The sequence below is a fragment of the Hypanus sabinus genome, chromosome 25 (assembly GCF_030144855.1).
Source record: "Hypanus sabinus isolate sHypSab1 chromosome 25, sHypSab1.hap1, whole genome shotgun sequence".
Lineage (NCBI taxonomy): Eukaryota > Metazoa > Chordata > Chondrichthyes > Myliobatiformes > Dasyatidae > Hypanus > Hypanus sabinus.
In genome coordinates this window covers 34,436,115-34,459,762 of record NC_082730.1, presented here as the reverse complement: position 1 = coordinate 34,459,762, position 23,648 = coordinate 34,436,115, and the positions used below count along the sequence as shown (strand labels likewise).

Sequence of the window (23,648 nt, the reverse complement as noted above, 5' to 3'; positions counted from 1 at the left end):
GCACATGCGCCTTGGCAGCCCGGCGTGACGCATGCGCACTCGCAGAGGAGCGGCGCGTCACCCGGAGGAAGATGGAGGAGTACGCACGCGAACCTTGGTGAGCCGGGAGCCGGGAGCCGGGTGGCCGTAAACGGCGAGGGGTCGGCAGTCCGTGGGCCATGGAATCACGTCCGAGCCGCGGCCCGCGTTTCCCTCAGGCGCCGGTCGTGGTGCGCGCATCTGTGACCTTCGCAGGGGAAAGAGGGTGGCTGGAAGGGTGGGAGCAGCGACTGAGTGACCGGCCGGGCCTTGCCGGAGAGCAGCCACGAGCTGTGGGGACGCTGGTAGAAGGTCAAGGGTTCGACAGCCTCTGGGTGTGGTGTGGCCAGTTGAAGGTCACAGATCGACCCTTACCTCTGGGTGTGGTGTGGCCAGTTGAAGGTCACAGATCGACCCTTACCTCTAGGTGTGTGGCCAGTTGAAGGTCACAGATCGACCCTTACCTCTGGGTGTGGTGTGGCCAGTTGAAGGTCACAGATCGACCCTTACCTCTGGGTGTGGTGTGGCCAGTTGAAGGTCACAGTTCAACCCTTACCTCTGGGTGTGGTGTGGCCAGTTGAAGGTCACAGATCGACCCTTACCTCTGGGTGTAGTGTGGCCAGTTGAAGGTCACAGATCGATCCTCACCTCTGGGTGTGGTGTGGCCAGTTGAAGGTCACAGATCGACCCTTACCTCTGGGTGTGGTGTGGCCAGTTGAAGGTCACAGATCGACCCTTACCTCTGGGTGTGGTGTGGCCAGTTGAAGGTCACAGATCGACCCTTACCTCTAGGTGTGTGGCCAGTTGAAGGTCACAGATCGACCCTTACCTCTGGGTGTAGTGTGGCCAGTTGAAGGTCACAGATCGATCCTCACCTCTGGGTGTGGTGTGGCCAGTTGAAGGTCACAGATCGACCCTTACCTCTGGGTGTGGTGTGGCCAGTTGAAGGTCACAGATCGACCCTTACCTCTGGGTGTGGTGTGGCCAGTTGAAGGTCACAGATCGACCCTTACCTCTAGGTGTGTGGCCAGTTGAAGGTCACAGGTCTACCCTTACCTCTGGGTGTGGTGTGGCCAGTTGAAGGTCACAGATCGACCCTTACCTCTGGGTGTGGTGTGGCCAGTTGAAGGTCACAGTTCGACTCTTACCTCTGGGTGTGGTGTGGCCAGTTGAAGGTCACAGGTTGACTCTTACCTCTGGGTGTGGTGTGGCCAGTTGAAGGTCACAGATCGACCCTTACCTCTGGGTGTGATGTGGCCAGTTGAAGGTCACAGGTCGACCCTTACCTCTAGGTCTGGTGTGGCTAGATGTGTTTCCTCTGGGTGCTCTGATTTTATTCCACACTCCCAACGACATATGGGTCAGTAAGTTGGTCACATGGGTGCAATTGGACAGCATGGGCTAATGTGGGCTGGCAGAACCTGTTACAATGGTGTATCTCAAAATTAAATATGGAAGGGGTTGGAATTATGACGTTTGTTTATTTGAGATACATCTCAGAATAGGCCTTTTTGGCCCTTCAAACAGTGTCATCCAGCAACTTCCGATTTAATCCTAGCGAAATCACAGGATAATTTGCAATGACCAATTAACCTATCAACTATCAACCTATCAATGAGTCCTGCCAAAGGGTCTCGGCCCGAAACGCCGACAGCGCTTCTCCCTATAGATGCTGCATTCCACCAGCATTTTGTATGTGTAACCTATCAACTGGTGTGTCACTGGACTATGGGAGAAAACTGAACCACCTGAGGAAACCCATGCTGTCACGGGGAGTGGGATTGGTCTGTGTAATTCATTGGATGTTTTGTGGAGGGTTTCCACTTTAGTATTTGTGCACATTTGGTTTTGCTTGAGCCGATACCACTGATGTAGCAAGTACGTAATGTCATTTCTTTCTCATTAGCCCATGGAGGATTGTCGATGACTGTGGTGGTGCCTTTACTATGGGTGCCATAGGTGGTGGAATATTTCAATCTATTAAAGGCTTTAGGAATTCACCAATGGTAAGTCATTTCACAATCCTGATAAAATTTTCATTTTTTAATGTTCCTTGGTCTAAGATAATAGACAATAGGTGCGGAAGTAGACCATTCGGCCCTTCGAGCCTGCATCGCCATTCTGAGATCATGGCTGATCATCTACTATCAATGCCCGGTTCCTGCCTTGTCCCCATATCCCTTGATTCCCCTATCCATAAGTATAAATAATGTTCAGTTTCTTTGTACATTCTCCTCACCTTGTTTTTGCATGTGAAGTAATGTATTGCTTTTCTAACATCTCACTAATGTAGAAATAAAGTAGATAAAATTTTGATTTGCTGTATACAAGCAGGAATCTAAAATCTTGCTTTTACAGTTGTAATGAAGAATGTGAGAATTTGCACCATGAAACTGACAGCAACTTCTGAAATATTTGAATATATGGTAAAATGTATAAAATCTAGAAGTATCTGCTTTTGATTTTCCCATTCCTTTACTGGATGGAATTTAGAGTTGCTTTCGGCATAATTTTGTGAAATTGATAGAGTCAGTCATAAAGCCCAGAAATAGGCCCTTTGTCATATGCCATCAAGTGCTTATTTCCACTAGTCTTATTTATCAACAGTTGGTGAGGAGTTTGCGAAGTGTTCTTGCAGTAAAATAAACTGAAAATGTTATGCAGTTATTATATGAAGTCTTAAGTGAAATTTCAATGGCACAGCATATGTTTACTGCTGTTGGCAGCTTTTGATTATTTAAAAACTAATATATATCTGATCTGTAATAAATCTGAGTAAATATTTCAAAATATAACAAATTTTACCTTCTTCCCCCAATTTTCACCAAGTTTCAACCTTAATCTTGTCAGATATCAGTGGCAGAAAAGTTATTGGAAGGTATTCTAAGAGGCCGTGTATATAAGTATTTGGATAGTCATGGATTGATTTAAGGATAGTCAGCATGGCTTTGTATATGGTAGGTCATGTCTGATCAATTTTAGAGTTTTGTGAGGAAGTTACCAGGAAAGTGGATGAAGGCAAGGCAATGGATGTTGCCTACATGAACTTTAGCAAGGCACTTGATGAGGTCCCGCATGGGTGGTTGATCAAGAAGGTTCCTTCGCTCAGCCTTCAAGATGAGGTAGTAAATTGCCTTTGTGGTAGGGGGTTGTCTCTCTGACTGGAGGCCTATGGCTAATGTAAAGCAGGGATCAGTGCTGGGTCTGTTGTTTGTCATCTATGTGAATGATTTGGATGATAAGGTGGTTAACTGGATCAGCAAATTTGCGGGTGACACCAAGGTTGGGGTTGTGGACGGTGCTGAAGGCTATCATAGTTTTTAGAGGAATCTCCATCAGCTGAAAAAATGGCAGATGGAATTTAATACAGACAAGTGCGAGGTGGTGTGCTTCAGTAGGACTAACCAGGGTAGGTCTTGCACAGCGTACGGTAGGGCACTGAGGAATGTTGTGGAAAAAAGGGATCTGGGAATACAGGTACCTGTTTCTTTGAAAGTGATGTTGCATGTCAATAGTGTCATAAAGAAAACTTTCGGCACATTGGCCTTCATAAATCAAAGTATTGAGTGCAGGAGATTGGATGTTATGTTGAAGTTATATAAGGCCTAATTTGGAGTATTGTGTGCTATTTTGGTCACCTACCTACAGGAAAAATGTAAATAAGGTTGAAAGGGTACAGAGAAAATTTACAAGGATGTTGCCAGGCCTGGAGGACCTGAGATAAGGAAAGTTGTCGAGGTTAGGACTTTATTCCTTAGAACGTGGAAAATTGAGAGATACGATAAAAGTATTCAAAATTATGAGGGTGGGTATAGATAGGGTAAATGCAACCAGGTTTTTTCTACTGAGGTTGGGTAGGACTGCAACCAGAGATCATGAGATAAGGGTGAAAGATGAAAAGTTCTTCACTCAGAGGGCCGTGAGAGCGTGGAACAAGCTGCCAACACAAGTGGTACATGTGGGCTTGATTTCAATATTTTAAGCGCATGGATGGTAGGGTTATCGAGGCTATGGTCGTGAAGAAGCGCTGTAAGGATCAGATGAAGAATGCTTTTAGGAAGTGCAAGATCAAACCTGAGGACCTGGAGGATGTTGCTGCTGACTGTAACTCTTGGCGACAGCTATGTAAGGATGGGGTTTGTATTTTGGAGATGGTAAGAACAACCAGAAGACAGCAGAAGAGAGCCAGCAGAAAAGCAGCCATGGTTGCCATCACCACCACCACTACCACATATACACGTACCACCTGCAATAGAACTTGTGGGGCCAGGATAGGACTGTATAGTCATCAAAGATCTCACCATTAAAGGAGTGGACATCGTCATCGGATTCCAATGGACAACCGAAGAGAGATCGTGCAGGTCTATGGGAATAAGCAGTTTAAAGGGTTTAGGCATGGACTAGATAGGCATAAGGGCCTGTTTCTGTGCTGTACTTTTCTATGACTCTGCTGTATTTGCTAACAAGAGAATTATTTAACATCAGTCGCTGCCTGGGCAATTTGATACTATAATTTTGGCTGGATTGTTTAGATCAATGTCAAAGGAAAAAGTCAAAAGTTTGTCAAAGTTTTAGTGACATGGTGAATCTACGCAAAATTATAAGAAAGTAGATGTACTGTTGTGTTTTCTTTGTAATGTGTCTCATGCTGGTCTCAGGTCAGATCCTCTAATGTGATAATACCAAGGAATTTAAAGCTACTGATGCTCTCTACCTCCAATCTCCAGTGAGAACTGGCTTATGGATCTCGCTTCCTCCTGTAGTTGATAAATTAGTTTGATTTTGCTGACATTGAGTGAGAAGTTGGTTGCAGTGGTACCATTCATCCAGATTTTTAGTCTCCCTCCTGCATGCAGTTTGGTCACCATGCTCGATTTAGCCAGTGACAGTAGTGTTGTCAGAGAACTTAAATAGACATTGGAGTTGTACTTAGCCCGACTATCAGATATAAAGTGAGTAAAGCAGGGTGCTTAACATGCAGGCTATGGTGCACGTATACTGATGGTGATTGTGAAGGAGATACTATGAGATATTTTGTAAACAGCAGATTTCTTTGAATTTGCATTGAGCCAGGCATATGTGTACTCTTAATTCCTTGAATGATAACTGAATTATTGAAGTATTTTTGAATTTGGTGTGAACTTTTCCCAAGTTTCAAACATGCACAAAGATGCAGGTGGCCCAGCCTTCGATTAAATGCATTTGCATATTTCTTCTAAACCGCCGACTACAAGATTCCATCAGTGATCTTGAGATCTCACATTTGACAGTTTAATGTGGAGCAGAAGTCATGAGCTCCAGCAGAGCAGTTAAGTGTGTCAACGCCATGATTGAAAATGCGGCAGGCGAGGCGGAATTCAAACCAGAGGGATGAGGCCTCCTCTACCCCATCTTGGCGAATGTGTAGTTGCTGGAAAATACGATTCATGATCTCAGGGCAAAGCTGCTATATCAGAGGCAGATCTCAATTGTTTGTTGCACTGAAACTTGGTTAACTGCAAACACACCAGATGTAGTGATACAACCGGAGTATTTTATGAATTTTCTAAATGTAGACCATTCTTTTTGCCTCGGGAGTTCTCAGACGTGATCCTGGCTGCAGTTTACATACCACCGGTGGCTGATTATAAGCAAGCAATTGTGAAACTGCATGATGTCTGCAAGCAAGAAACAGGCCATCCCGATGCACTTAACCGGGCCTGTTTGAAGAAAACCCTGCCCAATTATCAGCGCGTAACCTGATGCAACAGAGGTCCCAAAACACTAGACCACTGCAACCCTATGATAAGGAATGCCTTTTGTTCCTTTCTTAGAAACCATTTTGGCAAGTCGGTTCATTTGGCTGTACTCCTACAACCTGCATACAGACAAAGCCTAAAGAGCAAGGCTCCAGAGATCAAGACAACTAAGAGGTGGTCGCGGGAGGCAGAGGAACGGCTATAAGGTTGCGTTGAGTCAGTGGACTGGGCTATATTCATGAATTCATCTGAGGACCTGAATGACTACACCAGGGTCGTGATAGACTATTAAAGCAGCCCTGGATGAGTGTGTCTTGAAACCTTGGATGAACAATGAAATCCAGAATTTGTTGTGAGCCAGATCAGAGGCATTCAAGCCTGGAGATCAAGAATGCTGCAAGAGCTGCAGCAATGACCTTCAGAAAGTCATCTCAAAGGCAAAGTGGGGATTCCGGACTAAACTGGAATTTATGAGAGATGTTCAACATCTGTGGAATGTTCTGAATGCCATAACCTCCTACAAAGTTAAATGTTGTGCCACAGGGGACAGTGAGCTTTGCTTCCAGATGAGCTAAATGCCTTCTATGCTCACCTTGACCACCAGAACAGGGAGGAGTCATTGCACACCCCCATGTCTCCTGATGATCCTTTGGTCTCAGTATCCGAAGATGATGTGTGGGCTGCCTTTAGGAGAATGAATCCAAGGAAAGCATCCAGTCTGGATGGAGTACTTGGCCAGTTGCTGAAGATACGTAATGACCAGCTGGTTGGTGTATTCAGATATTTTCAACCTCTTGCTCCGGCAATGCATCGTACCCACCTGCTTAAGCAGGCTTCAGTTGTACCAGTGCCCAAAGAGAGTGTGGTAACCTGTCTCAATGACTATCACCCAGTGGCGTTTGCGTCCACTGAAGAAGTGTTTTGAGAGGCTGATGTTGAAACATATCAGCTCCTGCCTACCATAGTAACACGTCTACAGCAGATGCTATCTCATTGGTTCTTCACGCAATCCAGGATCATCTGGACAGCAAAGGTGCATATATCAGGATGTATTTTATAGATTACACCTCAGCATTTAATCCATCATCTCCTCAAAACTAATTAGTAAACTCCAAGACCTGGGCCTTAGTACCCCCTGTGCAATTGGATCCTGGATTTCCTCACTTGTAGACCCCATTCAGTTCGGATTAGCAAAAACAGCTAGTCCACAATCTCCATTATCACAGGAGCACCACAGGGATGTATGTTTAGCCCCCTGGTCTACTTGCTTTACATTTATGACTCTGGCCAAGAACAGCTCCAGCATTATATACAAGTTTGCTGATGACACCATGATATTGGCGATGAAGCAGCATACAGGAGGGAGATTGAAAATTCAGCTGAGTGGTGTAATAATAATAGCTTCTCACTCAAGGCCAAAGAACTTATTGTAGACTTCAGTAGAGGGAAACCAGAGGTCCATGTGTCAGTACTTATCAGAGGTGGAGAGGGTCAGTATATTTAAATTTTTGGGTGTCACTATCTCAGGGCACCTGTGCAAAATCCATCATATAAATATATTGCAAAGAAAGCGCAACAGCACCTCTATTTCCTTAGGAGTCTGCAGAGATTTGGGATATCATCAGAAATTTTGGCAAACTTCTATAGATGTGTGCTGACTAGCTGCATTACGGCCTGATATGAGAACACTAATGCCTAAGAGTGGAAAGTCCTACAAAAGCTCGTGGATTCAGCCCATTACGTCATGGGTAATACCCTTCCAACCATTGAGCACATCTACATGAAACATCGCCTAGGAAAGCAGCATCCATCATCAAACATCCTCACACCCAGGCCATGCTCTTTTCTCACTGCTGCCTTTAGGTACAAGAACCAAAGGACTCTCGCCACCAGGTTCAAGAACAGTTACTACCACTCAGTCATCAGGCTCTACGCTTATTCTGCTTCTGGTGTTCCCACAACCGATGGCCTCACTTTAAGGACTCTTTGTCTTGTTTCATGCTTGTTATTTCTATTTATTTATATTTACATCTGCACAGTTTGTTGTCCATTGATCCTGCTTACAGTTACTGTTGTATAGATCTGCTAAGTATACTCACAGAAATGAATCTCAGGGTTGTATGCAGTGACATTTATGTACACTAGTGGTCGCCAACCAGTGATCGATGGGTCAATCTTAGAGAGAGAGAGAGAGGGAGGGACCCCCCCCGATTGGACCGGTGACAGATTGTTACCGGTTTGCAGGGTCTTAGTTCTGTCTTCTGCCCAGTGCGCATGCGTGCAGCTCCCCTGCGCTACACACTGTAATTCAATGGTCCCCGTCTGCCAGGCCGCGAGGAAACAATATGCGTCAGCTGTACCTTTCCTCATTCCCTGTCGCTGTTGAACTTGAACACACGTGAGGTCATCAGTTGCCTGAATACAGTGATACCCTGGCGGCAGGGATCACTGGTTGGCCTCGGGCGGCGGGCAAGGAGTGCTGTTGCTACTGGCTTGAAGCGCGGACAGATGGGGGCCGCCTCTAAACCTGTTCACCACACCAAATGTTCGTGGGAAACCCAGTGCTAAAATATTCGCAGACGACCTGATTCGGGCTCAGGGTTCCGTAAGTAAGAGAGCAGCTAGCATGCTGCGATCTACTGAAACAAACTTTTGTCGGCCGACAGATCCTACAAGGGGGGGGGCAGGCGGGCGCATCCTGTTGCACTCCTCGCTCGGTCGGCCGCTCTCTCCGGACTGCGACTGCTGCGGCCCCGGCATGGGGACCTCCGGCCCTTACCTTGTCCTCTCACCCCACCCATGGCCAGCCTCACATGGCCAAGGCGGCGGGAGGCTGTCTGAGGCAATGAAGCCCTCAAAACTGCTTTGGCACCTTGAGTCCAAGCACCCTGCACTTAAAGACAAACCCGTTAAGTTCTTTGAGCGGAAAAAATGTGAGCAGCGCGGGACAGAAGCTATGTACCAAGAGCCGTGAAAACTAAATTGCGGAATAGACTGGACATAAGGAACCTGTATCGGTGTATTTGGGTCGTGTTTGACACCAAACCTGCACAACCCCCCCCCCCCAAGTCGGTCAGTCCACTCGCAGTGCAAAAAAGGGTTGTACTCCTGGTGTTTATATGTTATTTCTACTTCCGGGTTGCAGGGTTTTACTTCCGGTCTTTTCTGCCCATGTGTGTAGCTATTTGATCTTGCCTTTCACTAAGGCTGAGTTAGGGAATCTTGGGCTTAAAAAGGTTGGTGACCACTAATGTACACTGATAACTAATATGACATTGACCTTTTGTAGCAATAATGTTATGGAGTGCTTTTGAAATAGATTACCAAAGTTACTTATGTAATATTAATTTTGTTACATTTCTTTCCCTTTTGTATCACTTTTGATAATTTTTTTGTCTTTCTTTAAATAGGGAATGAGTCACCGATTACGTGGAAGTTTGACTGCTGTTAAGACCAGAGCTCCACAGTTAGGAGGTACTTTGGTTGTATTTGCATGACAATAAGCTTGTTTGACCTTTCAAGCTAAACAGTTTTTAAAATGTTAGTTCTCAAAAGGCAGTTCATAATCAGCATTTGGGAAATTATCCACACTATAGCTGAATGCTGAGGTGTCTGTTCTGTAAGTATCATTGTTCTTTTTGATCTGTCTTGGAAATAAGAGGATTTTGAGCCTGCAAATTATTTACTAAATTATACCAAAAATGCAATGATTTGTTGACTTGGAACATTATTACCCAAGTCAGAATATGCTCCTGCTTCACGTTGGGATTTCGGGGAGAATGCCGTAGTGTCAAAGGTGCTATCTTTTGAATGACTATTCGTTATGCCGCTGGCGTTTAGGGCAGCAGTGAAGGTCCTTCATCTCTGGTCGTGTTCAGGGCTTCTTTCATCATGTCAGTAGCTTCCTCTCAGTTTTCACTACTGTCCGTCATGAAAATCCTGAGTGGAGACTCAGGAATACCGTCACACTGTTTCCTTAACAATTTTGTTTTACTGGTCAAGGTGGTTAGCCTCGGGCTGAATCCCCAAACCTGGAGGTCAAGTGGACCACTCGTAGTCCCTTTAATCTGTTTGGCATGGGTGACCCTACCAAAAGCCAAAGCACAAGACCCTAACTCCAGCGAACATCGCTCTCCAAGTCATTGAGGCATACAAGCCTTCAAACCATGAGCCGTGGTCCTCTTCAAGGGACTATATTTTTGAATGGGAAATAAAATTGAATCCTGTTTACCTGTTCAAAATGACAAAACCAAAACTAAAATGAAATGATGAGCTCATAAATTGTTCTGGCAAGCTAAAACTAATTGACCATTTATTCTCCCATTTTGTATTTAATAAAGCATGCAAGAATTTGCATATTGGAAAAACATTTTCATTTAAATAATAGCAGTCTGATTTTACAACGAAGTTAATTGTGAAATGCTTGTGGGGATTTACAGTTTCTGCTTGATTAATACACTTGTCTGTTAGTGAAATTCTTAGTGAAGTCCTCAGCATATAGAGATGTTAGCATAATGCTGATTAATTTCAATATTAATGTCAAAGTTTGTTTGTGTAAACTTAATAGAAATTTCATTTTCATAGCTCTGTCTAGATTTTTCTTGAAATTGCAGTTTGATAAAATGTCTCTGCATTGTGATTTTACCATGTTTTAATTAGGACTTCTTAGAGCAATTCCTTCACAAAAATGTTTCCATCGTACAGAGCTACAGTATATATATTGCATGCTAACAGTATCATACAAAACGTTGCTGCTTCTAATCGAACTTGAATAGAACAACTTTCGTTGTATATGCTACTTTGAAATATGTTAGATATTTGTATACATTATTCCCTGCCAAGCACCGGGGATGGGGGGGGGGGGGGTTACATCAGTGTGAAAAGTTGGAATGAAAGGCTCTGTTTAAGAACTGTATATTTAATTATGTTCAAGATGTTTAATAAATTTACTGAATACTCAATTTATAAATTTTTTCAATCATGATTTATCAGCATTTTATTGAAATCTTGCAATGAATTAATCAGTTGAATATGTAAAATTAATAATTCAGTGAGTGTAAATACATTCCAATTTTAATTATGTAAGTAATTACCCTTCAATTGATTTTTTTTATATTTTAGGAAGCTTTGCTATATGGGGTGGCTTGTTTTCAATGATAGACTGTGGTTTAGTGAAGGTCAGAGGTAAAGAAGATCCATGGAATTCCATAACCAGCGGAGCTTTAACAGGAGCCATATTAGCTGCAAGAAGTAAGTGAATCTTTTAGTTTCAAAAGGTGCGATCTGTATTTGGGATGCAGTCACTTTGGAAATTGTGCATAGCGTTCTGATATTTATTCAAATTGATGGGAAACCAGGGCTGTTAACTTGGAACTCTTATAGAACATTACAAGTCTATATTTTCCTTGAAAGCTTCCAGTTAATTGGAGAGATAAGGAATGTATTTGAAAAAGAAAGATTATTCTTGATGAATCTGTTTTAAATTTTTGACAAAAAGAACTTTGGAAAATATCTATATTCATTATTATGTGTACTTCCATGAAGATATTTGACAATCCTCATGCGGTTGTTCACATAACTAGTGCTGTGGATAGGGCTTTAAACTAAATTGTGGGTGCTGGGTTCAACAGACGGGTTAAGTATGAATAAAGTAGAAGGAAAGGAGAGTACAGGAGAAGTTTTGAAAGTTTCCAGAATAAAAAGAAAATACAACTTTTAGAAAGGGATAAGTATTCGGGCAACATGGGGACAGATGTGAGAAGGGAGGTGGTGAATACAGGACTGAGGATATTAATATATTTGAAAGCATGCAGTATATGAAACTAGTTAGATGTGCAATTAAAAATGGGCAAGTACAACATTGTGGGTGTCATAGAATTTTGGCTGAAAGAAGATTACAGCTGGGAGCTAAACATACAGGGCTACCCATCCTATTAAAAAACAGACAAGTGGGTAGAGAGATTGGGTGCCTTTGCTGGAATTAAAGGAAATTAAATCCTTAGCAAGAAGTGACATAGAATCAGAAGGTAGAGTGCTTGTGAATATATATTTTTTTTACAAAACTGCAAGAGTAAAAAGTCCCTGGTGGGACTTTGAATGGTACCCAGGGGATGGGGTTCAAATTGCAAAGGCATGTAAAAAGGCAATCAATTTTACAGTGGTTATTGGGAACTTCAGTATGCAGTTAGACCAGGAAAATCAGCTTGGTACTGGATCATAAATGATGGAATTTATAGAATGTGTATGAGATGGCTTTTTAGAGCAGCTTTTGGTTGAGCTCACTAGGGAAACTGAAATTCTGGATTTGGAATTGTGCATTGAACCAGATTTGATTAGTGAACTTAAGGTAAAGGAAATCTTAGCAGACATTGATCATAATAAGCTAGAATTCAACCTTGCAGTTAGAAGCAGAAACTAAAATCATATGTCAGTATTACCGTGGAGTCGAGAGAATTAGAGAGGCTTTGAGAGAGGAGCGGGCCAAAGTTGATTGGAAGGGAATACTAGCAGGGATGGTGGTAAAGCAGCAATGGCGGTAGTTTCCTGGAGTAATTTGGAAAGTGCAGGATCATTTTCATTCCAAAGAAGCAGCAGCATTCTAAAGGAAGAATGAGGTAATGGTGGCTGACAAGGGAAAGGCCGAGGCAGCATAAAAGCAAACCAGAGGTCAGAGGATATTGCAAGTATCAGCAGGAAGCTAGAGCACTGGAAGCTTTTAAAGCAAGGCAACTTAAAAAAAAACAAGGGGAGAAAATATTCAATACGAAGGGAAGTTGGTCAATAGTACAAAAATTACTGAAGGTTTTTTCAAAATATAGAGTAAAATGGAGGCAACAGTAGACATCTGATTGCTGGAAAATGACACTGTAGAAGTAATGAGAACAAAGAAATGGCTTATGAATGGTTTTGTGTCACTTACTGAGGAGAAGGTGCTTGGGAAGTTGAAAAGTCTGAAGGTGGGTAAGTCCCCGGGACCAGATTAAGTAAACCCCAGTGTTGTGAGCAAGATATAGTGGTGATAGTGAAGGCAATAGTGGTGATCTTTCAATAAACACTAGAATCAGGAATGGTTTCAGAGGGTTGGAATATCACAAATGCCATTCCTCTCTAAGAATGGAGAGAAGCAAAAGACAGGAAAATATAGCCCAGTGAGCCTGACTTCATTTGGTGGTAAACCACCATTGTTAGGGGTGAGGTTTTGGGTACTTGAAAGCACATTATAAAAGCCAAAGGCAGTGTAATTTCCTGAAGGAGAGATCTTGCCTGCCAAATCTGTTGGAATTCTTTGAGGAAATAACAGATAGAATAGTCGGAGCAGAGTAAGAGGATATTGTTTACTTGGATTTTCAGAAGGCCTTTGACAAGGTGCTGCACCTGAGGCTGCTAAGCAAGATAAGGGGAAAGCTACTAGTATAGATAGAAGATTGGCCGACTGGCAGAAAAAGGGCCTTTTCTGGTTGCATGCCAGTGACTAATGGTATTTTGCAGGGATCAGTGTTGGATCAACAACTTCACAAATGTTAATGATCTGGATGATTAAAGGAATTTAGTTCATGTCTACTGATAACTGAATTGAGAGCACAGGAAAACCTGTTGAATGCATGGCAATATTGCCTGCACATTTTCTAATGTGAATGTAGCTTGCAGACACTCCCTTTAGTTTTCCATTGACTAAAGAAATTCAGGGAAGATGAGTCTGTCCATATTCTGTACTTCTGAAAGGTTTGAGTGGATTATGCACAAATTACATTTTTGAAAAAACAACATTGAAAAAATGTTTGTGCAATATTAGATCTCAAGTAACTCAATGCCAGCAGTTTTCAAGAGATTTCATTTTTCATTTTTCCTTGTTTAGATTGCGAACTGTACTTTCTTTACAGACCATAAGAACTGTGAACTTTTTCTTAATTGCAAACAGGAGTTTGGAAGTTAGAGAAAAGCTGCAGATATTATGATTTTGTGTTTTTTTTTCATTCTGAGAAATTGTCCCATTTATTTTCCTGTACATGCCCTGATTCTCCCACCACCATCAACCACCAGTACAACCTAACAGCCAACACATCTTTCAGCAGATGTGGGGGCGCGTGGAAGTGGAGCACTTCAGCTAAACTTACTCCACTCTTATAATTGTACTAAAACTTTGCCTCTGAGGTTATAATGGTAGTGTAAAAGCCACTTATTTCATTTCTTTCTTCTAAAATCAATTTCTAATAGTATTATAACATCAAAGGATTGTGAAAGTTAAAAATCAGGAATAAATTTTTAGAATACACAAATCCTCCATTTCAGCTATGTTCTGCACCTTTTTTCAACAATAAAATCACTTAAAACTTCATATAAGAAAGTATCATTAAAATAGCTTTGACATGTCGACCTTTAACCCACTTTATTTTAGAATAAGTTGATTTACTTAAGTTAATTTAAAATGTCCACGGTTGTCATATGCAGATCTTGCAATAGTGGTTCTGTCTGGTTTCAGTACTCATCTTTTAAGCGTAAGCATAAAAATAGCTAAATGTGTAGGAGGAATATATTTCACGTTATTAATACATTGGGCATAGCTTCTGGCCAAATATCTGCAGAAGTATAAGAAATTTAAACCTAGTATTTCCTATTAGTATGGATGTAAATCAAAGGTGCCTGTCATGTTCCCTTTCTCTTTTAACTTAGGTTTGTCCATTTATCTGAAACTGATCTTAAAAGCTCGCAGTGTCCTCTAAACAATTATTTTGATAGTGCATTCTAAGCTATAGGTTTTTCCTGTTCTCTATTCTAATATTATAATGTGTTTAATTTTGCATCAATGTTTCCTTATTCAATATCACTCTCCTGTGAAAAAAGCACATTTCTGTTTTAAACACTATTGAATAACCCTATAATATCCTTTGAAGTGATAACAGCTTGGGTTTTGGTTTAATTGTAATTTGTTTTTCTAAGAAAGTAATGTTACAGTAAACCTATGTATATTGTACCTTATTTCTATTTTTCCCTCCCTTTGTAACAATAATCCACACAGAGACACATACACAGTTTTACAGTTTTATTTTCAGTATGTCTAAGCATAAAGTAAAGTAAATCCCCCTTTTTTTGTTGTAATGGTTTATTTGAAAATTGGGCTCTTGTCATTCAGCTTGCTCCCATTAAAAATCTTTTCTATTCATATTTCTTCTAATTAAATTTCATTTGCTGCTGTTTTGCCCCTCCATTATTTCATCAATATACCTATGCAACTTCTGTAGGCTTATGGATTTAGTTTGAATGTTTGCACATTTCTGAACTGTTAATGAATACTACCTTGATATTCCTATTCACACTTTATATATTGTATCTTAGTAATTTTTAAAATATTTTGCAATGTACTGCAGCCAAAAACAACAAATTTCAAGTTATCAGTGATAACAAACCTAATTATGTTACTGACGTTACAGCCAGTCTAGACTTGTCTTGATTATTACTATGAAAATAATATCCTAAATAATTTTGAAAAATTGCTAACTCATTCTTTTTGATCCCAGATTAGGTTTTGATCCTATTTAGCACTGTTCCTGTATTTTCCAAGTTTCTAGGCATGTCTATTTGCAGTCTTACGTTTCAAATGCCAAGATGGATGTTAATTGCGTTTCTTTTCTGAGCTAGAAATCCATTTAAAAAGTACATTCTCACTGGAGCATTCATTTTAATTCCAACTGTGGCCACTTTCATTTAGATGGCCCAATGGCAATGGTGGGATCTGCTGCTATGGGAGGAATACTACTCGCCTTGATTGAAGGGGCTGGAATAATGTTGACACGATTTGCTTCAGCACAATTTCCAACAGGTAAGTTCTGATGCCCATTAAGTGATGCTTTCTGTGTAAACTGGGACAAGTACATAATAAGCATAATCTGAAAAGAAAATAAAGTTGGAAATACATTAGACAATAAGTTTTTCAGATCAACTTTTATTAGGACTCAAGTTAGAAGTTACAAATTTTAAAGCATGTTGAGGAAGAGAATAGAGTCCTGTGACATGGTGAAAAACTTTAAAATGGATGGAAATATCATTGCAAATTACCATCTGGTAAACCATAAATTGCTTGTGTAGTTAATATTTACTTTAACCATTTGTATGAGTTAACAATTTCTACAAATTTTAATGTACACTTTCTAGGTTGAAAAGGGAAACAACATTAAAACAACCTTGTAGATGAGGGAATCCATTTTCTGTACAGTACGTCTGAAACTTGTGTTGGCAGCCAACCTCAGCCATAAACCTGGTCATGCTCCCAGAACAATTAAATTGCCTTTGCAAGTTTGCGAGTGGGAATTTGTCCTGTATAAATTGGCACCTTTCAGTATATTTTAATTTATTACAACTTGTTTGCCAATGTCGCTAGTATATTTGTAAAGTCTTACAGTTTGCTCACAGATGGTGAACTCTGAAACTATTTTTTGTGATGCTGATTTGTATTAAAAGGCTGCACTAGATCATTCTTTACATCAGTATTTTTGGAAGTTTAAAACACCCAGTAAAAATGTTTCACTTTCTGAGCAGATTCATTAAAGTTTTCTGCTTGATATCCTATGAAGGTTCTGCAAACTTGTGAAAATTTGTTCATCAAAGCAAACTTGACAGCTTAACTGCTCTAAGCTTGGTAAAGGATAGTTGTAGCACTGCAAAACTGGCTCTCGATTTTAAACTTTCTTGGCTTAGATCAGTTCAGCCACAGCAGAGATTAAAATAAGCTTCTGAAATCTTTCAAGCCTGATTTGAAACAAATCTTGGTTTTAAACAGTTCCTTAGTGAATTAAAATTAACTTCTGTAGAGAAGGAAATACCCAGTTCTCATGGTCAAGTTTATGATTAATGTAAAAATTAATCCTAGCTGTAGTAAAATCAAAATTACAAGAACCATAGAAACGTTGCTATGTGGAAAAGTTAAGGTAGTAATACATTACTTCTGTAAGCTATAAAACTGCTAGAAACTGGCCTACTTTTGAACAAAGATTGTGCCAGATCATATTAAAATGATAACCTGAAAAATCTAACGTAAGTAATTCTGCAATTACTATGAAGGGGGAAGTGGACATTGTATAAGATTTGTTATTTTGACCCCTTGTAGGTCCACAGTTTGTAGATGATCCTACTCAGCTACAAACTTCATCGTTCGGTGAATACAGACAATATCAGTGACATCCATTTGAATTAATAGTAATTTTCTGAGAGCTGACAAAGCAGACATCCTCTGAAGAACTTCCATACATGGTCATATGAAACCAAGTTTAAGACTATTTATATTGCAAGGTTGGTATGATTAAGAAGGCTTTTGTAGAAAATCTAACACTATGGAATGATTTTCTATGGCCTTGTAATATATGTATATATGTTCTATGCCAGACATAAGAAATGTTATGTAATTGAGATTATTTTTGTGCCTGAGTTTTATATGTTCTCTGGTGAATATATTTGTAAACAATCTATTGGCATTATATACATTGTCACTTCAAACCCAGCAAAATATAATGAAACATCTAATCTTGTTAAGTATGTGTTGTACACATTTGGGCACATCATTTAATTCACAAGACAGATTGCTAATTCATCATTAAAGAATTCAAGGCAGTTATGATAAAACTTTGTGTGTATTTACAACTTCCTGTGCCGAACTTAAACACAATGTGATATCTCTCCCCACCCCTTTTCTCTTCTCCCATTCTTCCCTTTTTACCCCTTCTCTACTCCTTACCTGCCTATCACTTCCCTCTTGTACCCTCTCTCCTCTTTCTCCTGTGGTTCACTCTATCAGATTTATTCAGCCCTTTTTCACTTGTTGCCTTCCAGCTTCTCACTTCATTTCCCACCCCCCACCCCCACCCCCACCTTATTCTGGCTTTTCCCTCTTCTTTTCCAGTCCAAGGAAGGGTCTTGGCCTGAAACATTGATTGTTTCTTCCTCCATACAGATGCTGCCTGAGCTGCAGAGTTTCTTCAGCATTTTGTTTGTGTAACACAATGTGCTAAGTGTGTTTTGATTATAGCCCAAGTCTTAATTAGGAAATGTAGTTTATATGAAAAGTTAATGTAATTTAAATATGAATTCAGGTGAATAACCAGTTGGGGTAAAATATTTTATATTTTACAGTTGTTATTGAAAGGTATGTGTTCAACCAACAATGTTTACAAGAAAGATATTAGAATGTCTTTTTCCATTCTAATATTGTACTCAAATTTCACATTTTCATACTTTGTATTGAACTGTAATTGCATCACACATTTCCATTTAGAATTAAATACTGCTCAAGGTGGTACTGTGAAAAATATTAACAAAATGAGATGTTAGGTTTTTTTTGCTGCTAAATATTGTTCTGGCAAACAAGACTAATTACATCAATAAATGAAGTATGTTATTATATTGATTTTTGTTTGCACTGCTGCCAAATGATTTGATTGAAATGCTCCATGGAAATATGGAAATGTTGGTACAATAGATGAGTCTTTCAGCGTCTGGTGTTTTCTCTATGATTACTCTTTCAGGAGTGCTTAACAACCTAAATGTACTACTAATCTACACATTTTTGCAAAACAGGGTTTTACACCTGAAAATAGGAAGTTGTGCATCCAAAAAAGAGAAACCACATTTAACAATCATGGTGTTTAGCTTGTCATTGAGTCATAAAAGGTACAGGACAGAAACAGGCCCTTCAGTCCATCTAGCTGTGCCAATACATTTAAACTACGTGCTCCCGTCAACCTGCACTAGAGTCATAGCCCTTTGTACAGCTACCATCCTTGTACCTATCCAAACTTCTCTTAAACATTGAAATTGAGCACCATTTATGGTGGCAGCTTGTTCCAGTCTCATGACTTTGAGTGAAGAAGTTTCCCCTCATACTTCATCCATGAACGTTAGTTGTAGTCCCACCTAACCTCAGTGGAAAAAGCCTGCTTGAATTTATCCTTTCTATACCCCTCATAATTTTGTACACTTCTATCAAATCTCCTCTCAATCTTCTACGTTCCAAAGGAATAATGTCTAACCTGTTCAATCTTTCCCTATAACTCATGTCCTCCAGTCCCAGCAACATCCTTTTAAATTTTCTCTGTACTCTTCCAGCCTTATTTACATTTATTTTGTAGGTTGATGACCAAAACTGTGCACAACACTCCAAAGTAAGCTTCACCAACGTCTTGTATAACTTCAACATAACATCCCATCTCCTGTACTCAGTGCTGAAGTTTAATGCCAATGTGCCAGAGGCTTTCTTTACAACCAACCCTATCTACTTGTGCTGCTTTAAATAAATTATGGACCTATATTCCCAGATCCCTTTGTTCTACAGCACTCTTCAGGAGTCAACTGTTCACTATGTAAGACCTACTCTAGTTGGTCCTACTGAAGTGCAAACATTGCATTTATTCGCATTAAATTCCATCTGCCATTTTTCCAGCTGGTCCAGATCCCGCTGTAAGCTGTCTTTCTCTCTATCAACTACACCTCCATCTTGGTGTCAACTGGTTTGTCGATCCAGTTAATTATTATCATTCAGATCATTGATACATATGACAAACAATGTGGCCCACCAGTGATCCCTGCAGCCCACCACCAGTCACTGGCCTCCATTCAGAGAGGCTACCATCTGCTACCATTCTCTGGCTTCTCCCACAAAAGCCAATGTCAATCCAATTTACTACCTCATCTTGAGTGACAAGTGACAGAACCTTCTTGACCAACCTCCCATGTGGAACCTTATCAAATGTCTTGCTGAAGTCAATGTAGATAATCATCTACTGCCTTGCCATCGTCAATTTCCCTGGTAACTTCCCTGAAAAACTCTTAAGATTGTTTAGACATGATCAACCATGCATGAAGCTGTGGTGACTATCCCTAAACTATTGATAAATACTCATTTTTCCTGTCCCTTGGAATACCTTCCAATAACCTCACTACTGATGTCAGGCCCACTGGCCTATAATTTCCTGATTTATTTTTAGAGCCTTTCTTAAACAGTAGAACAACATTAGCTAATCTCCAATCCTCTGGTATCTGACCTTTTAGTAAGGATGATTTAAATATGTCTGCTAGGGCCCTTGCAATTTCTGCACTTGCCTTCCACAGGGTCCAAGGGAACACGTTGCCAGGCCCTGGGGATTTATCCACCCTAATTTGCCTCAAGACAGCAAACACCTCTAATCCATATGGGGACCATGAACTCAATGCTACTTTGCCTCACTTCTATAGAGTCTATGTCTATCTCTGAGTCACAGAGCCAGACTCAATACTAGAGACCTGACTACTGTGACTTGCCTCTGCTAGGTCATTCCTACAACAGTATCCAAAGTGGTATAGCTGTTGTTCAGGGTGATGGCCACAGGGATACTCTGAACTGGCTGTTTAACCTCTTTCCCTTTCTTATCAGCCAGTTTCCTGTGTCCTTTCTATACGCCCTAGCCATCACCCCTTCAGTCTTCTGAATGATCCGGAGTTCATCCAATTCCAGCTCCAACACCTTAACAGGGAGTGTTAGAAGCTGCAGTCATCAGGAACACTGGGAGCCTTCCCACATCCCACAAGAGCATTCCTACCTGGCATTCCTACTGTTTTAACTGAACAAATATAAAAAAGGAAAAAAACAAACAAACAGGGAAAAACTATCTACAGCTTTGCTTTCTCTGAGTGAAGCCTCAAAGTGTTAAAGCCTCAAAATTCCACTCTTCCACTGTCCACTTCAACATTGGCTGCTCTGATTGCCCCTGCCTTATTACAATTTGTTCTTGCCAATCAATCCCAACCACTGCTCTAATAAAGCAGACTAATGTGAGTCAGTGCCTTGCGTAGTCAAATCTAAATGAGCTACATCTGCTCACATTTTGCATCTCTAATTTGCCACTGCTTTTCTCTCATATTGTTCTCATTCGAAATATGAGTTAGCAATATTAACTTGCTGCCATTACTCTCCATTCAAATGAATGGTGTGTGGTTCCTTTAAGGAACCAGCCCACTGAACTACCATAAATCAATGCTCCACTGCTGGAGGAGTGCAGCTTCAGAATAGTTGTGAGAATTGCTGGTAAAGACAAGGTCATAATATCCTTTCACTCCCAAATTTGATGGTGATTGTACAGAAAAACAGAACTAATTGCTGTCCCAATTTAAAGATTTTGGGTGTTTTTTTTGGGGGGGGGGAGGGGGTGAACAGTAAAAATAGAACTTGCATTGATATTACAATAATCCAGCATTTTGTTATGGTCAGTTTCATTTAGAGGGCTGAGTGAGAGACCTGATCACTGCCAAATCATTATACAGATAGTCTCCGAGTTATGAATGTCCAACTTACAGACAACTCATACTTACGACCCGAGGAAGGAGAACGCCGTCTGCCATTTTAAGTCATTGCCGTTGACACTGTGTTGAGTGTTTAACTTTGTATTTGGCTTAAATTTGTCCCAGTAAGATTCACCCTGACCCCCCCCCCCCCCCCATTCCAGAGGGCTGGTGGTGCAGTGAGATCAGTGCCGGGCTGGAGAATGGAGGTTCCCAAGTTCGATGCAGTGGCAGACTGCTCCCGTGCCAGGTTGACCTCATAAAAAAAACCACTGCCACCTCCAGTTTAAATTCCCACGTGGAATATTGTGGAGGATCAAATACCCAAACCCAGCACAGCCCCCACTTGTCCCATTTAGCCTGTTTCAGTGCGGTGGTCCTTAGGACCCAGCGGAGCTTGGGACCCGGCGCCCGCAGTGTTTCTATTCCATTGAGTGGAAATAATAAAGCATTTGGAAAGAGCTGAAACGCCATCAGTCATTGAAAAAGCGTTAGGCTAGTCGGTCAACGATCGGAACAATTTTAAAGGATAACCGATAATGGAGCATGTGGAAGGCCCTGCCCTGCTGAAAGCTTCAATTATTACTAAGCAACACAGTGGTTTAATTATTAGAATACATACATTTCTTAATTGTTTTATATGCATTGAAAGGTAGTATACTATATACTAAGACAAATGTTTGACTAACTGACACTAAATAATACCGGATGTTCTTGTTCCGACTTGCGTACAAATCCACCTTAAAGACAGACTCAGGAACGGAACTCGTACATAACTTGGGGACTGCCTGTACAAATTTGAGCAACTTTACTACCTAATCACTCTGGGGGGGGGTTATGTCTTTGTAGTAATTGCATCACTGTAGCAAATCATCTTCTGATCTAACAGATGGGATACAATACATAGGCAGTAGAAAAACTAAATCAACTTTTTCTTTAAAGTTGAAGGTTACAGTCTATAGAATAACTGAAGTGTTATTTTCACTGACAGTGAAATCATTTTGGTAGAACAGAGCCTATGGCTTCCTATTGAAAGTAAATTGTCAGTTTGGACCAGTAGTTAAGATGGTATTGTAATCTTAAATAGAAAAGATAAGTAAAATTCATTATGGAGTATACAAATAAGTTGTGAACTTCTGGGCTGAATGGTGGGGGGGGGGGGGGGAGTGGAGGGTTGGAAGGAGTAAAAGATAAGTAGGAATGTGTAAAATTGTATTACATTAGCCCACGGCTAAGTTAGGCACTTCTTCCTGCGTACAAGTATTCCTGATAAATTAGTTAAGCAAATTTTACCTTTGCAATAGTGAGCACAATATTAAAATTCTACAAGCAAACTGAAAATGCAATTAAAGCTAGTTAAGTAAATATATCAAAGCTTGCCTTGTTTGTGGTAACAACTTTATTCATTGTACAGATTTCAGTTTACACACATACTGAATATCCTTTGATTATGCACTGGCCTAGTTTTCCTTTCAGAAATATTGATTTTACTACCAAATACAAATATTCCCATAGGAATGATTTGGAAGGGGAAGTCAGTAGTAGGAATACACCAAGATGATCATGACTATTGAAAGAGACATGAAACATTAAGTACCTGAGCAAAGATCCACAAGAGCACAATCCAATTCCTTGTGCAATTGGATTCTCAATTTCCTCACTTGCACTCACTTCAAAATGTTTTTGCAGCTCAAGTGCGCTACAAGGTTTGCAAACAATTGAATTTCACAGATTTAACCCAGATCTGCTTTTGGCATACACACAAGAAAGAACACATTAGTACAACAAAGAATATCATGGCAATTTTGGAAGCATGAATTGATTTACCCTATTTAAATCTGAAAACAATCCAAGTTTTATAGAGACAAAATATTCTGAAGTATAATATTCAAAGATCTCCTGGAAGCTACTGATTTAAATTTCTTCATTAGTGAATCTTAATTACAAATTATTTTTTTCACATAATTCTGTACATTTTTGTGAAGTTGATTCCCTGTAGCAGCAAAAATTTCCTGTGCTAATTTGCGTGTCCTTTCAGATTCAGACCACATGGCTCGATAAACGGGAACTGTGTACTTCTGTTTACCCTGTGACAAGAGGAAAAGGTCAAAACATTTGCAGTATGATATGATGAATTACTATTTGAGTTTAATTATTCAGTAAGGTTTGGAATTTGAGTTTTACATGCAGATTACAAGTGTCCCTCCATGTTGGGACTTTTTGTAAGGTAGTCAGGAATAACAATGGCATGTTTATTATACTTAACTACCAAAAAATGGGATTTGGCTTTCATTTTCTATATTAAATGCCTTTAGTACCACATTCTTGTCTTTTCTTTAAAAAAGCCTTCATCCTCCATTCTTTGAATGTAAGATGCCATTTTACTTTTAATCCTTCAACACCCATGATAGTCTTCCTAAGTATTAATATCTTGAATTCGACTTCAACAATTTTTCTAAGTAATTGTGATGTTTCATTTTCATCTCAAACTCTGTAGTACTGTCCTCTATGTAAGAATTAGCCATTTCCTTAATAAAAGGGTTTACAGTGCTTTTTAAAAAGATAATTTTGACCAAGTTAAGGCATATGCAC

At 40.3% G+C, this 23,648-nt stretch overlaps 2 protein-coding genes across 2 annotated transcripts in view; one reads left to right on the top strand and one right to left on the bottom strand.

Annotated features, from left to right (window-relative positions):
- Positions 1-18,150, top strand: timm17a (translocase of inner mitochondrial membrane 17 homolog A (yeast)). Its single transcript, XM_059950439.1, has 6 exons — positions 1-97; positions 1,925-2,024; positions 9,167-9,230; positions 10,878-11,006; positions 15,463-15,573; positions 16,858-18,150. Exons 1-6 carry the CDS (start codon positions 72-74, stop codon positions 16,926-16,928), a joined length of 501 nt encoding a protein of 166 aa, XP_059806422.1. The 5' UTR covers positions 1-71; the 3' UTR covers positions 16,929-18,150.
- Positions 18,151-22,437: 4,287 nt separating this feature from the next.
- The window catches only part of rnpep (arginyl aminopeptidase (aminopeptidase B)), a 33,058-nt gene continuing 31,847 nt past the window's right edge, over positions 22,438-23,648 (bottom strand). Inside the window, exon 11 of the mRNA XM_059950437.1 lies at positions 22,438-23,143. Within this exon, the coding sequence (XP_059806420.1) occupies positions 22,994-23,143 (150 nt within the window). The 3' untranslated portion in view covers positions 22,438-22,993. The remainder of the gene's footprint in view (positions 23,144-23,648) is intronic.

Excerpts from the sequence above, each read along its gene's own strand:
- timm17a (XM_059950439.1), top strand. The coding sequence starts at position 72 with ATGGAGGAGTACGCACGCGAACCTTG. Across the intron at positions 9,231-10,877 it reads CAGAGCTCCACAGTTAGGAG|GAAGCTTTGCTATATGGGGT; the intron begins GTACTTTGGTTG and ends TTTATATTTTAG. Across the intron at positions 15,574-16,857 it reads TTCAGCACAATTTCCAACAG|GTCCACAGTTTGTAGATGAT; the intron begins GTAAGTTCTGAT and ends GACCCCTTGTAG.